Below are 14,803 nucleotides of genomic sequence, written 5' to 3' on the forward strand. Positions count from 1 at the left end.
ACAGAGACCTAATTACAGGAAAAAACATAAAACGCAATGAAGTATATACAAATGTGGAAGTATCCAGCACCGACCTTGTATATACAATAGTAATCCTACAGACACAATTCTATAGTCAGTGACCACCCTGTATGGCAGGACTGACCGCTGCTAACATCCCTGCCTGTCACCCCACAGAAATCGGTGACGAACAACGGGAGAAGACCCCACAAAGGACGAAGAGTAACCAAGTGTGGCCAGAGGAGAGCGCAGGTAATGTCTACACACAAATATGGGATATGAGGGTGCGCGTGTAGTCTGGGGTCCATGACTTCCCTGTGTATATTGTCTGTATGTTATCTGTGCCTTCTATCTTGTCCCTGTATTGTCCGTGTCTTGTCTATGACTTGTCTCTGTCTTATCCGCGTCCTGTCCGTGTCTTGTCCGTGTCTTGTTTGTGTCCTGTCAGTGTCTTGTCCACTTTTCCCCTAACACCAGACTGATCCTCCTCCATCCTTCATTATCGTCCTCACTTTCTTCTTTATCTTCTTGTTTCCATTTCTTGTAGGTGAATTTAGTTGCGGGAAAAGTTCTTCATTTGAAGATAAACTGGAGCAGATGCGAAGAGTGATGAGAAGTAATCGACTTTTCTTACTTTCTCTCCAGCTCAATATTAAAGTTATTAAAATCTTCTTTTGTTCTATTCTTTAGGGAAATCTCCCAAACAGGTAAGTGGAGAAATTCAATATTTTCCTCTCATAGAGACAAAATCTAAATCCGGGCCTCTAAATAAAATCTATGCAATGTACTGTGAGGACATCATACTGTGTGTGGGGGAATGTACTGTGAGGACATCATACTGTGTGTGGGGGAATGTACTGTGAGGACATCATACTGTGTGTGGGGGAATGTACTGTGGGGACATCATACTGTATGTGGGGGAATGTACTGTGGAGACATCATACTGTGTGTGGGGGAATGTACTGTGGAGACATCATACTGTGTGTGGGGAAATGTACTGTGGGGACATCATACTGTGTGGGGGGGAATGTACTGTGGAGACATCATACTGTGTGTGGGGGAATGTACTGTGGAGACATCATACTGTGTGTGGGGGAATGTACTGTGGAGACATCATACTGTGTGTGGGGGAATGTACTGTGGAGACATCATACTGTGTGTGGGGGAATGTACTGTGGAGACATCATACTGTGTGGGGGGAATGTACTGTGGGGACATCATTACTGTGTGTGGGGGGAATGTACTGTGGGGACATCATTACTGTGTGTGGGGAATGTACTGTGGGGACATCATACTGTGTGTGGGGAATGTACTGTGGGGACATCATACTGTGTGTGGGGGAATGTACTGTGGAGGATCATACTGTGTGTGGGGGGAATGTACTGTGGAGACATTATACTGTGTGTGGGGGAATGTACTGTGGAGACATCATACTGTGTGTGGGGAATGTACTGTGGGGACATCATACTGTGTGTGGGGAAATGTACTGTGGGGACATCATACTGTGTGTGGGGAAATGTACTGTGGAGACATCATACTGTGTGTGGGGGAATGTACTGTGGAGACATCATACTGTGTGTGGGGGAATGTACTGTGGAGACATCATACTGTGTGTGGGGAAATGTACTGTGGAGACATCATACTGTGTGTGGGGGAATGTACTGTGGAGACATCATACTGTGTGTGGGGAATGTACTGTGGGGACATCATACTGTGTGTGGGGGAATGTACTGTGGGGATATCATACTGTGTGTGGGGAAATGTACTGTGGAGACATCATACTGTGTGTGGGGGAATGTACTGTGGAGACATCATACTGTGTGTGGGGGAATGTACTGTGGAGACATCATACTGTGTGTGGGGGAATGTACTGTGGAGACATCATACTGTGTGTGGGGAAATGTACTGTGGGGACATCATACTTTGTGGGGGGGAATGTACTGTGGGGACATCATACTGTGTGTGGGGAAATGTACTGTGGGGACATCATACTGTGTGTGGGGGAATGTACTGTGGAGACATCATACTGTGTGTGGGGAAATGTACTGTGGGGACATCATACTTTGTGGGGGGGAATGTACTGTGAGGACATCATACTGTGTGTGGGGAAATGTACTGTGGAGACATCATACTGTGTGTGGGGGAATGTACTGTGGAGACATCATACTGTGTGTGGGGGAATGTACTGTGGAGACATCATACTGTGTGTGGGGGAATGTACTGTGAGGACATCATACTGTGTGTGGGGAAATGTACTGTGGGGACATCATACTGTGTGGGGGGAATTTACTGTGAGGACATCATACTGTGTGTGGGGGAATGTACTGTGAGGACATCATACTGTATGTGGGGGAATGTACTGTGGAGACATCATACTGTGTGTGGGGGAATGCACTGTGGGGACATCATACTGTGTGTGGGGGAATGCACTGTGGGGACATCATACTGTGTGTGGGGGAATGCACTGTGGGGACATCATACTGTGTGTGGGGGAATGTACTGTGGGGACATCATACTGTGTGTGGAGGGAATGTACTGTGGGGACATCATACTGTGTGTGGAGGGAATGTACTGTGGGGACATCATACTGTGTGGGGGGAATGTACTGTGGGGACATCATACTGTGTGGGGGGGAATGTACTGTGGGGACATCATACTGTGTGGGGGGAATGTACTGTGGGAACATCATAATGTGTGTGGGGGAATTGTACTGTGGAGACATCATACTGTGTGTGGGGAATGTACTGTGAGGACATCATACTGTGTGTGGGGGAATGTACTGTGGGGACATCATACTGTGTGGGGGGGAATGTACTGTGAGGACATCATACTGTGTGGGGGGGAATATACTGTGAGGACATCATACTGTGTGTGGGGAATGTACTGTGGGGACATCATACTGTGTGGGGGGGAATGTACTGTGGGGTCATCATACTGTGTGTGGGGAATGTACTGTGGGGGGCATCATACTGTGTGTGGGGGACTGTACTGTGGAGACATCATACTGTGTGGGGGGAATATACTGTGGAGACATCATACTGTGTGTGGGGGACTGTACTGTGGAGACATCATACTGTGTGGGGGGAATGTACTGTGAGGACATCATACTGTGTGTGGGGGAATGTACTGTGGGGGGCATCATACTGTGTGTGAGGTAATGTACTGTGGAGACATCATACTGTGTTTGGGGGAATGTACTGTGGAGACATCATACTGTGTGTGGGGGAATGTACTGTGGGAACATCATACTGTGTGTGGGGGAATGTACTGTCGGGACATGATACTGTGTGTGGGTGAATGTACTGTGGAGACATCATACTGTGTGTGGGGGAAAGTACTGTGGGGACATCATACTGTGTGTGGGGGAATATACTGTGGGGACATCATACTGTGTGTGGGGGTGTGGGGGAATGTACTGTGAGGACATCATACTGTGTGTGGAGGGAATGTACTGTGGGGACATCATACTGTGTGGGGGGAATGTACTGTGGGGACATCATACTGTGTGTGGAGGGAATGTACTGTGGGGACATCATACTGTGTGGGGGGGAATGTACTGTGGGGACATCATACTGTGTGGGGGGAATGTACTGTGGGAACATCATACTGTGTGTGGGGGAATTGTACTGTGGAGACATCATACTGTGTGTGGGGAATGTACTGTGAGGACATCATACTGTGTGTGGGGGAATGTACTGTGGGGACATCATACTGTGTGTGGGAATATACTGTGAGGACATCATACTGTGTGTGGGGAATGTACTGTGGGGACATCATACTGTGTGGGGGGGAATGTACTGTGGGGTCATCATACTGTGTGTGGGGAATGTACTGTGGGGGGCATCATACTGTGTGTGGGGGACTGTACTGTGGAGACATCATACTGTGTGGGGGGAATATACTGTGGAGACATCATACTGTGTGTGGGGGACTGTACTGTGGAGACATCATACTGTGTGGGGGGAATGTACTGTGAGGACATCATACTGTGTGTGGGGGAATGTACTGTGGGGGGCATCATACTGTGTGTGAGGTAATGTACTGTGGAGACATCATACTGTGTTTGGGGGAATGTACTGTGGAGACATCATACTGTGTGTGGGGGAATGTACTGTGGGAACATCATACTGTGTGTGGGGGAATGTACTGTCGGGACATGATACTGTGTGTGGGTGAATGTACTGTGGAGACATCATACTGTGTGTGGGGGAAAGTACTGTGGGGACATCATACTGTGTGTGGGGGAATATACTGTGGGGACATCATACTGTGTGTGGGGGTGTGGGGGAATGTACTGTGAGGACATCATACTGTGTGTGGAGGGAATGTACTGTGGGGACATCATACTGTGTGGGGGGAATGTACTGTGGGGACATCATACTGTGTGTGGAGGGAATGTACTGTGGGGACATCATACTGTGTGGGGGGGAATGTACTGTGGGGACATCATACTGTGTGGGGGGAATGTACTGTGGGAACATCATACTGTGTGTGGGGGAATTGTACTGTGGAGACATCATACTGTGTGTGGGGAATGTACTGTGAGGACATCATACTGTGTGTGGGGGAATGTACTGTGGGGACATCATACTGTGTGTGGGAATATACTGTGAGGACATCATACTGTGTGTGGGGAATGTACTGTGGGGACATCATACTGTGTGTGGGGAATGTACTGTGGGGGGCATCATACTGTGTGTGGGGTAATGTACTCTGGGGACATCATACTGTGTGTGGGGGAATGTACTGTGGCGACATCATACTGTGTGTGGGTGAATGTACTGTGGAGACATCATACTGTGTGTGGGGGAATGTACTGTGGGGACATTATACTGTGTGTGGGGGAATGCACTGTGGGGACATCATACTGTGTGTGGGGGAATGTACTGTGGGGACACCATACTGTGTGTGGGGGAATGTACTGTGGGGACATCATACTGTGTGTGGAGGGAATGTACTGTGGGGACATCATACTGTGTGTGGAGGGAATGTACTGTGGGGACATCATACTGTGTGGGGGGGAATGTACTGTGGGGACATCATACTGTGTGTGGGGGAATGTACTGTGGAGACATCATACTGTGTGTGGAGGAATGTATTGTGGGGACATCATACTGTGTGGGGGGAATGTACTGTGGGGACATCATACTGTGTGTGGAGGGAATGTACTGTGGGGACATCATGCTGTGTGTGGGGGAATGTACTGTGGGGACCTTATACTGTGTGTGGGGGAATGTATTGTGGGGACATCATACTGTGTGGGGGGAATGTACTGTGGGGACCTTATACTGTGTGGGGGAATGTACTGTGGGGACCTTATACTGTGTGTGGGGGAATGTACTGTGGGGACATCATTCTGTGTATGGAAATGTACTGTGGGGACATCATACTGTGTGGGGGAATGTACTGTGGAGACATCATACTGTGTGTGGGGGAATGTACTGTGGGGACATCATACTGTGTGTGGGGGAATGTACTGTGGGGACATCATCCTGTGTGTGAGGGAATGTACTGTGGGGACATCATACTGTGTGTGGGGAATGTACTGTGGGGACATCATACTGTTTGTGGAGGGAATGTACTGTGGGGACATCATACTGTGTGTGGGGGAATGTACTGTGGGGACATCATACTGTGTGGGGGGTAATGTACAGTGGGGACATCATACTGTGTGTGGGGGAATGTACTGTGAGGACATCATACTGTGTGTGGGGGAATGTACTGTGGGGACATCATACTGTGTGTGGGGGAATGTACTGTGGGGACATCATACTGTGTGTGGGGGAATGTACTGTGGGGACATCATACTGTGTGTGGGGGAATGTACTGTGGGGACATCATACTGTGTGTGGGGGAATGTACTGTGGGGACATCATACTGTGTGTGGGGAATGTACTGTGAGGACATCATGCTGTGTGTGGGGGAATGTACTGTGGGGACATCATACTGTGTGTGGGGGAATGTATTGTGGGGACATCATACTGTGTGTGGGGGAATGTACTGTGGGGACATCATACTGTGTGTGGGGGAATGTACTGTGAGGACATCATACTGTGTGTGGGGGAATGCACTGTGGTGACATACTGTGTGGGGGAATATGCAGTGAGGACATCATACTGTGTGTGGGGGAATGTACTGTGGGGACATCATACTGTTTGTGGGGGAATGTACTGTGGGGACATCATAGTGTGTGTGGAGGGAATGTACTGTGGGGACATCATACTGTGTGTGCGGACATCATACTGTGTGGGGAATGTACTGTGAGGACATCATGCTGTGTGTGGGGGAATGTACTGTGGGGACATCATACTGTGTGTGGGGGAATGTATTGTGGGGACATCATACTGTGTGTGTGGGGGAATGTATTGTGGGGACATCATACTGTGTGTGTGGGGGAATGTACTGTGGGGACATCATACTGTGTGGGGAATGTACTGTGAGGACTTCATGCTGTGTGTGGGGGAATGAATTGTGGGGACATCATACTGTGTGTGGGGGAATGAATTGTGGGGACATCATTCTGTGTGTGGGGAAATGTATTGTTGGGACATCATACTGTGTGTGGGGGGGAATGTATTGTGGGGACATCATACTGTGTGTGGGGGGGAATGTACTGTGGGGACATCATACTGTGTGGGGGAATGCACTGTGGAGACATCATACTGTGTGTGGGGGAATGTACTGTGGGGACATCATACTGTGTGGGGGGGAATGTACTGTGAGGACATCATACTGTGTGTGTGGGAATATACTGTGAGGACATCATACTGTGTGTGGGGAATGTACTGTGGGGACATCATACTGTGTGGGGGGGAATGTACTGTGGGGTCATCATACTGTGTGTGGGGAATGTACTGTGGGGGGCATCATACTGTGTGTGGGGTAATGTACTGTGGGGACATCATACTGTGTGTGGGGGAATGTACTGTGGCGACATCATACTGTGTGTGGGTGAATGTACTGTGGAGACATCATACTGTGTGTGGGGGAATGTACTGTGGGGACATTATACTGTGTGTGGGGGAATGTACTGTGGGGACATCATACTGTGTGTGGGGGAATGCACTGTGGGGACATCATACTGTGTGTGGGGGAATGTACTGTGGGGACACCATACTGTGTGTGGGGGAATGTACTGTGGGGACATCATACTGTGTGTGGAGAGAATGTTCTGTGGGGACATCATACTGTGTGTGGAGGGAATGTACTGTGGGGACATCATACTGTGTGGGGGGAATGTACTGTGGGGACATCATACTGTGTGGGGGAATGTACTGTGGAGACATCATACTGTGTGTGGAGGAATGTATTGTGGGGACATCATACTGTGTGGGGGGAATGTACTGTGGGGACATCATACTGTGTGTGGAGGGAATGTACTGTGGGGACATCATGCTGTGTGTGGGGGAATGTACTGTGGGGACCTTATACTGTGTGTGGGGGAATGTATTGTGGGGACATCATACTGTGTGGGGGGAATGTACTGTGGGGACCTTATACTGTGTGGGGGAATGTACTGTGGGGACCTTATACTGTGTGTGGGGGAATGTACTGTGGGGACATCATACTGTGTATGGAAATGTACTGTGGGGACATCATACTGTGTGGGGGAATGTACTGTGGAGACATCATACTGTGTGTGGGGAATGTACTGTGGGGACATTATACTGTGTGGGGGAATGTACTGTGGAGACATCACACTGTGTGTGTTATAGAATCATAGAATCGTAGAGTTGAAAGGGACCTCCTGGGCCAACTGGTCCAACCCCCTGCTCAAAGCAGGATTCGCTAAATCGTCGCAGTCAGATGTCTGTCCAGCCTCTGTTTGAAGACTTCCATTGAAGGAGAACTCACCACTTCTCGTGGTAGCGTGTTCCACTCATTGATCACTCTAACTGTCAAAAAGTTTTTTCTAATATCTAATCTGTGTCTCCTCCCATTCAGTTTCATCCCATTGCTTCTAGTCTTTCCTTGTGCAAATGAGAATAAAGTTGATCCTTCTACAATGTGACAGCCCTTTAGATATTTGTAGACAGCTATTAAGTCTCCTCTCAGTCTTCTCTTTTGCAAACTAAATATTCCCAAATCCTGCAAACTTTCCTCGTAAGACAGGGTTTGCAGACCGGTCACCATTCTGGTCGCTCTTTTCTGAACTTGCTCCAGTTTGTTGATGTCTTTTTTAAAATGTGGTGCCCAAAACTGGACACAATATTCCAGATGAGGTCTGACCAAAGAGGAGTAGAGGGAAATAATGACTTCACGTGATCTAGACTGTATGCTTCTGTTAATACATCCTAGAATTGCATTTGCCTTTTTTGCTGCTGCATCACACTGTTGACTCATATTCAGTCTGTGATCTATTAGTATACCCAAGTCTTTTTCACATGTGCTGTTGCTTTAGCCCTATTCCTCCCATTCTATATATGCTTTTTTCATTTTTATTGCCCAGATGTAGTACTTTGCATTTTTCCCTGTTAAAAACCATTCTGTTAGTTGCTGCCCACTTCTCCAGTTTATTTATATCTTTTTGAATCCTCTCTCTCTCTTCTCTAGTATTAGCTATCCCTCCTAGCTTTGTGTCATCAGCAAATTTAACCAATTTACCCTCAATTCCTTCATCTAAATCGTTGATAAAGATGTTGAACAATACAGGGCCCAGGGCAGAGCCCTGTGGTACCCCACTTGAGACATTCTTCCAACTGGATGTGCAGCCATTTACGACCACTCTTTGGGTCCGATCACTAAGCCAGTTATGAATCCACCTAACAGTTGCCTTGTCCATTCCATACTTAGACATTTTTTCAATAAGGATTGTATGAGGTACTTTGTCAAATGCTTTGCTGAAGTCAAGATATACTATATCTACAGCATTTCCTTGATCCACCCAATCAGTGATTCCGTCATAGAAGGAAATTAAGTTAGTTTGACATGACTTATTAGTTACAAACTCATGCTGACTCTGTTTAATCACTTCATTCTTATCCAGGTACTGACATACATGTTGTTTAATAATTTGTTCAAAGATCTTTCCTGGTATAGAAGTCAGACTCACCGGCCTATAGTTGCCTGGGTCCACCTTCTTCCCCTTTTTGAAGATAGGAACAACATTTGCTCTTCTCCAGTCTTCTGGCACTTCTCCTGTTCTCCAAAAATTTTCAAAGATCATGGAGAGGGGTTCAAAAATTTCTTCTGCTATCTCCTTCAGTACTCTGGGGTGTAATTCTTCTGGACCTGGAGACTTGAATTCATTTAGGTTAGCTAAGTGTTTCCTCACTATCTTTCTGTTTATAGATATCCTGGATTCTTCTATTCCCTTAATAGGACAGTGAAGAACAGTTGATGTTACATTTAGTTTCTGAGAGAAAACAGATGCAAAATAGGAATTTAAAAGTTCGGCCTTCTCAACATCCTGTCTTACCATTTCATCATTTTCATCCTGTAAAAATCCTATAGCATCTTTGACTTTTCTTTTACTTTTGACATATCCCCAAAATCCTTTATTATTGCTTTTGACATCTCTTGCAAGCCTCAATTCATTTTCAGCTTTAGATAATCTGATTTATGCCCTGTAGGTTCTGCAGACAGCATTATATTCTTCTTTAGATATGCCTCCCTCTTTCCATTTTATAAATATTTTTTTCTTCCTTTTTAGCATGTGCTTAAGTTCTGTGTTCATCCATCCTGGCTTCCTTAAATGCTTCCTATTCTTCCCTCTTTTCAGAATTGTTAACAATTGTGCTTTGAGAATTTCATGTTTCAAGATTTCCCATCCTTCCTGGACATTTTTGTCTTTAAGGATATCCAGCCATTGGATCCCTCCAATTCTCTTTCTGAATCCCTTAAAATCTGCCTTTCTGAAATCTAACCTTGACGTCTGAGTCTTCACAGGTCTTCCTTCTCTAGTTATCCAAAATTCTAAAATAGCATGGTCGCTACCTCCTAGGGTCCCAGCCACTTTTACCTCCTCAACCATTTCCTCCCTGTTTATAAGGATTAGATCCAAGGTAGCAGTTCCCCTTGTTTTCTCCCCTACCTTTTGGAAGATAAAGTTGTCAGCAAGAGAGGATAAGAATTTCCTTGACCTTTTAGTTTTGCCTGAGAGAGATTCCCAACAAATGTCTGGATAGTTGAAATCTCCCATGACAACTATGTCATATTTTTTGGAGAACTTGGCCATTTGATGCATAAAGAGTTCATCCATATCTTCAGCTTGCACAGGCGGCCTGTAGTAAATGCCTACAATGGTGTCCTTTCCATTGTTCTGTCCTTGTATTCTTACCCAAACAGTTTCCACAGAACTCCCAGTCTCTGAAGCTTCAATCTCTGTGCAGATATACGCGTTTCTAACATACAATGCGACACCTCCTCCTCGTTTATTAAGTCTGTTTCTTGCAAATAAGTTGTATCCTTCTAGTCTTGTATTCCAATAATGTGTATCGTCCCACCAAGTTTCAGTGATTCCAATGACATCATATTTCTGTTCCTGTGTTAGTAGTTCCAATTCTCCTTGTTTGTTGCCCATGCTTTGTGCATTAGTATAGAAACACTTTAGTTTGTGATTGGTTTCTCTTTCTCCAATATTTGTATTAATTAGATTCTTTCGTCTTTGTTCTTCCTTTCCACTTCTAATAGCAGAGTTCTCAATAGCATTTGTCAGGTGTATGGCTTTTTCTGGTCTTTTGCTTCCCTTCCCATGTTGTTCTAGTGTAAAGCTCTCCTTATAAGTGTAGCAAGGCGACTTCCAAATACATGCTTACCAGTCTTCGTAAGGTGCACCCCATCTCTAGCAAGTAGTCCATCGTAAAGGTAATCCACTCCGTGATCCAGAAATCCAAATGTGTGCAGCGCCATCTTTGAGGAGGAATTTTGTTTTCTTCTCTAGCAAGATGGCTCTGCTGATGCCTGTGCAATAGCAGCTATTGGATCACCTCTATATACACAGATAGCTGCTACTGCGCAGGCACGGCGGGCGCCATTTTCAAATGGATTTTTTTACGATCTGGATAACCTCAAGCACACATGCATATATTTATTATGTAAACTAGGGGGCGGGGCAGTGAGGGATCAGTCAACTGTCAGCAGTCTGCATTATGAATAGCTAATCAGAGCACCACATGAAGCCCCGCCCACTGCCCCACCCACCGTCCCGCACATCACCAGGTATCATTGTAATCAATATAACGGCACCGACCGAACACTGTCTGTAGTCACTGAGCACAATCCTGATCGCAGGGGCAATCTCCAAACCTCTCAATTTTAAAGATGAGAGAATCAGTTCTAAAAAAATCCATTTATCTACCAATTTTTCATAAATTCTAACAATTAGGAATTTTTTCGCGTTTTGAATTTTGCTGGATTCCGGCGGTCAAAGATATTTGAAAAAACAATAAACTTTTAAAGTCACCTCACAATGACTTTCACCGTCCTCCTTGTCTCCACTGCTAACGTTAGCCTATTTAGAGAATTTTCCATTTATGGCGACTCTTACCTGTTTTTTAACCAGTTCCTTACCTGTGTGCATTGTGGTGTAGTAGTCCGCTAGGGGGCGCTGTGTGGAGGTCCCAGGAGAAAGGATGAATGGCAGAATATTGAATGGCCGTTATGTATCTCAAAGTGGGTGGCTTTGAGATGGAGACTTATGTATGTGTGATCAGCAAGGACATTGCTGAGGTGCTGCTTTAATATGTGAGGGAGAAGTCTCCAGATAACTAGAGAGATGGGCTGGTCTGGTTACCTACAAACCCACCCAGGGGTGGGTCTGAAAACACCTGTAGTAAAAGGCTATGTGAGTGTTTGAAGGACCTGTGATGAAGTCATAGTCACGTGACCCAGTGGACGTGGCTATAGACCATATAGTGTGGCCAGGGTAGGTCAAATGAGGTGAATGCTGGGACCTGGTTGGTCCAGTGTGGAAGGTCCCACTGTGATGGAGCTTCCTGCCTGACAGCACGTGTGAAGTGGCTGTGTGTAATGGCTGCCAGAGCCTGAGCGATCCCTGGAGGGATAAGGACGTCTGCAGCATGAATGAAGGAACCATGTGGAGACCCTGACGTGGGTGAGATAAATGAGGCTAGGAAGCCTCCTATGCATAACCTGTAGGATCACAGGCTTAACAGAGGGAAGCTCTGTAATGGACGCTATGCTGGTGCAATGAACTGTATGTTATTGGTCACGGCTTATGCTGCCTAATAAACCGCATGGACTGCTATGTCTTGATGGAAAACCTGTGCCGGATGTGATTTGTTCGCTGCCTAGCGAGAATCCCCTAACTAAATGACAGTGCTACCTCACAGCATGTATGGTCTGTAGTTTCTGAATTTTCAGACTGGTGTCCGGTTCAGATATTTTGCATCATGATTAATGTCCAGAATTTCCTGATAACAAACAGGCATGACGGTCAGGCACAATTTCCATCTCTCAAATCCTTGCTGGCTTTCAGGTATTACACTTTTCCAGGCCTCTAAATTGCACACTTTGCTTGTTATTCAGTGATATAGACCAAACCTGGGGAAAATGAATGAGTGTTAACTGATGGGGCAGCTGTAATGGTGCCAGACATCTGATTTCTCTGAAAGAAACAAACAAGAAATGGCTGAAGAAAATTATTCCCAATTAGAAGGAAGAGACTCAAAGACCTCATGACAATTAGAAACAGTCAGTGATTGACTTTCTATGCAGTCAGTGATTGACTTTCTATACAGTCAGTGATTGACTTTCTATGCAGTTAGTGATTGACTTTCCATGCAGTCAGTGATTGACTTTCCATGCAGTCAGTGATTGACGTTCTATGCAGTCAGTGATTGACGTTCTATGCAGTCAGTGATTGACGTTCTATGCAGTCAGTGATTGACTTTCTATGCAGTCAGTGATTGACTTTCTATGCAGTTAGTGACTGACATTCTCTGCAATCAGTGATTGACTTTAAATGCAGTCAGTGATTGACTTTCTATGCAGTCAGTGATTGACTTTCTATGCAGTCAGTGATTGACTTTCCATGCAGTCAGTGATTGACTTTCCATGCAGTCAGTGATTGACGTTCTATGCAGTCAGTGATTGACTTTCCATGCAGTCAGTGCTTGACTTTCCATGCAGTCAGTGATTGACTTTCCATGCAGTCAGTGATTGACGTTCTATGCAGTCAGTGATTGACTTTCTATGCAGTCAGTGATTGACTTTCTATGCAGTCAGTGACTGACATTCTCTGCAGTCAGTGATTGACTTTCTATGCAGTCAGTGATTGACTTTCTATGCAGTCAGTGATTGACTTTCCATGCAGTCAGTGATTGACTTTCCATGCAGTCAGTGATTGACTTTCCATGCAGTCAGTGATAGACGTTCTATGCAGTCAGTGATTGACATTCTATGCAGTCAGTGATTGACTTTCCATGCAGTCAGTGATTGACTTTCTATGCAGTCAGTGATTGACTTTCTATGCAGTCAGTGATTGACTTTCTATACAGTCAGTGATTGACTTTCCATACAGTCAATGATTGACTTTCCATACAGTCAATGATTGACTTTCCATACAGTCAATGATTGACTTTCTATGCAGTCAGTGATTGACTTTCTATGCAGTCAGTGATTGACTTTCCATGCAGTCAGTGATTGACTTTCCATGCAGTCAGTGATTGACTTTCCATGCAGTCAGTGATTGACTTTCCATGCAGTCAGTGATTGACTTTCCATGCTGTCAGTGATTGACTTTCCATGCTGTCAGTGATTGACTTTCCATGCAGTCAGTGATTGACTTTCTATGCAGTCAGTGACTGACTTTCTATGCAGTCAGTGATTGACTTTCTATGCAGTCAGTGATTGACTTTCCATGCAGTCAGTGATTGACTTTCCATACAGTCAGTGATTGACTTTCCATACAGTCAATGATTGACTTTCCATACAGTCAATGATTGACTTTCCATGCAGTCAGTGATTGACTTTCCATGCAGTCAGTGATTGACTTTCCATGCTGTCAGTGATTGACTTTCCATGCTGTCAGTGATTGACTTTCCATGCTGTCAGTGATTGACTTTCCATGCAGTCAGTGATTGACTTTCCATGCAGTCAGTGATTGACTTTCTATGCAGTCAGTGATTGACTTTCTATGCAGTCAGTGATTGACTTTCCATGCAGTCAGTGATTGACTTTCCATGCAGTCAGTGATTGACGTTCTCTGCAGTCAGTGATTGACTTTCTATGCAGTCAGTGATTGACTTTCCATGCAGTCAGTGATTGACTTTCCATGCAGTCAGTGATTGACGTTCCATGCAGTCAGTGATTGACTTTCTATGCAGTTAGTGATTGACGTTCTGTCATGATCCCAGTGCAGGTTTTTGAGCTGCACACCGGGGGTTAATGTCTGGAGCTCTGTGCAGGTTTTGACCTGCACACTTGGGGTTAATGATTGTGGCCTCGTTCTGGTTCTGGGAGAGCTTCATAAACCCCTGGGTAGCTTCAATCCCTGCCAGTTATACTTTTGCCATTGGCCTAGTGTGCTGACCCCCGTGTGCCTGTTTGTTGCTATAGCTTGTTTATATGGTTCTGACCCGATTCTGTTTCCCGTAGTGAGTTTGCCTGTTGATTTTGTACTGCGTTATTATCTGTGTATGACTCATTGCATGTGACCTGACTACTCTCTGCTCGCCCCTCTTGTACCTTGCAACTATCTGTGTATGACTCATTGCATGTGACCTGACTACTCTCTGCTCGCCCCCTTTGGTACCCTACAACTATCTCTGTGTGTGACTCATTGGCTACGTCCTGACTATTCTCACTGTCTATTCCCCTTGGTAACTTTGTCTCGCAGTTA

General features: G+C 45.6%; 1 protein-coding gene across 3 annotated transcripts in view; it reads left to right on the forward strand.

Moving 5' to 3' along the window:
- The window catches only part of LOC141073451 (uncharacterized), a 39,224-nt gene that overhangs the window by 19,237 nt on the left and 5,184 nt on the right, over nt 1-14,803 (forward strand). For all 3 annotated transcript variants that reach the window (XM_073560680.1, XM_073560678.1, XM_073560679.1), the window contains 3 exons: nt 178-252; nt 548-616; nt 691-707. In XM_073560680.1, the coding sequence (XP_073416781.1) occupies nt 178-252; nt 548-616; nt 691-707 (161 nt within the window). The remainder of the gene's footprint in view (nt 1-177; nt 253-547; nt 617-690; nt 708-14,803) is intronic.

This window comes from Dendrobates tinctorius, unplaced genomic scaffold, assembly GCF_039654945.1.
Source record: "Dendrobates tinctorius isolate UK_male_01 unplaced genomic scaffold, ASM3965494v1 ptg000301l, whole genome shotgun sequence".
In the NCBI taxonomy this organism is placed as follows: domain Eukaryota; kingdom Metazoa; phylum Chordata; class Amphibia; order Anura; family Dendrobatidae; genus Dendrobates; species Dendrobates tinctorius.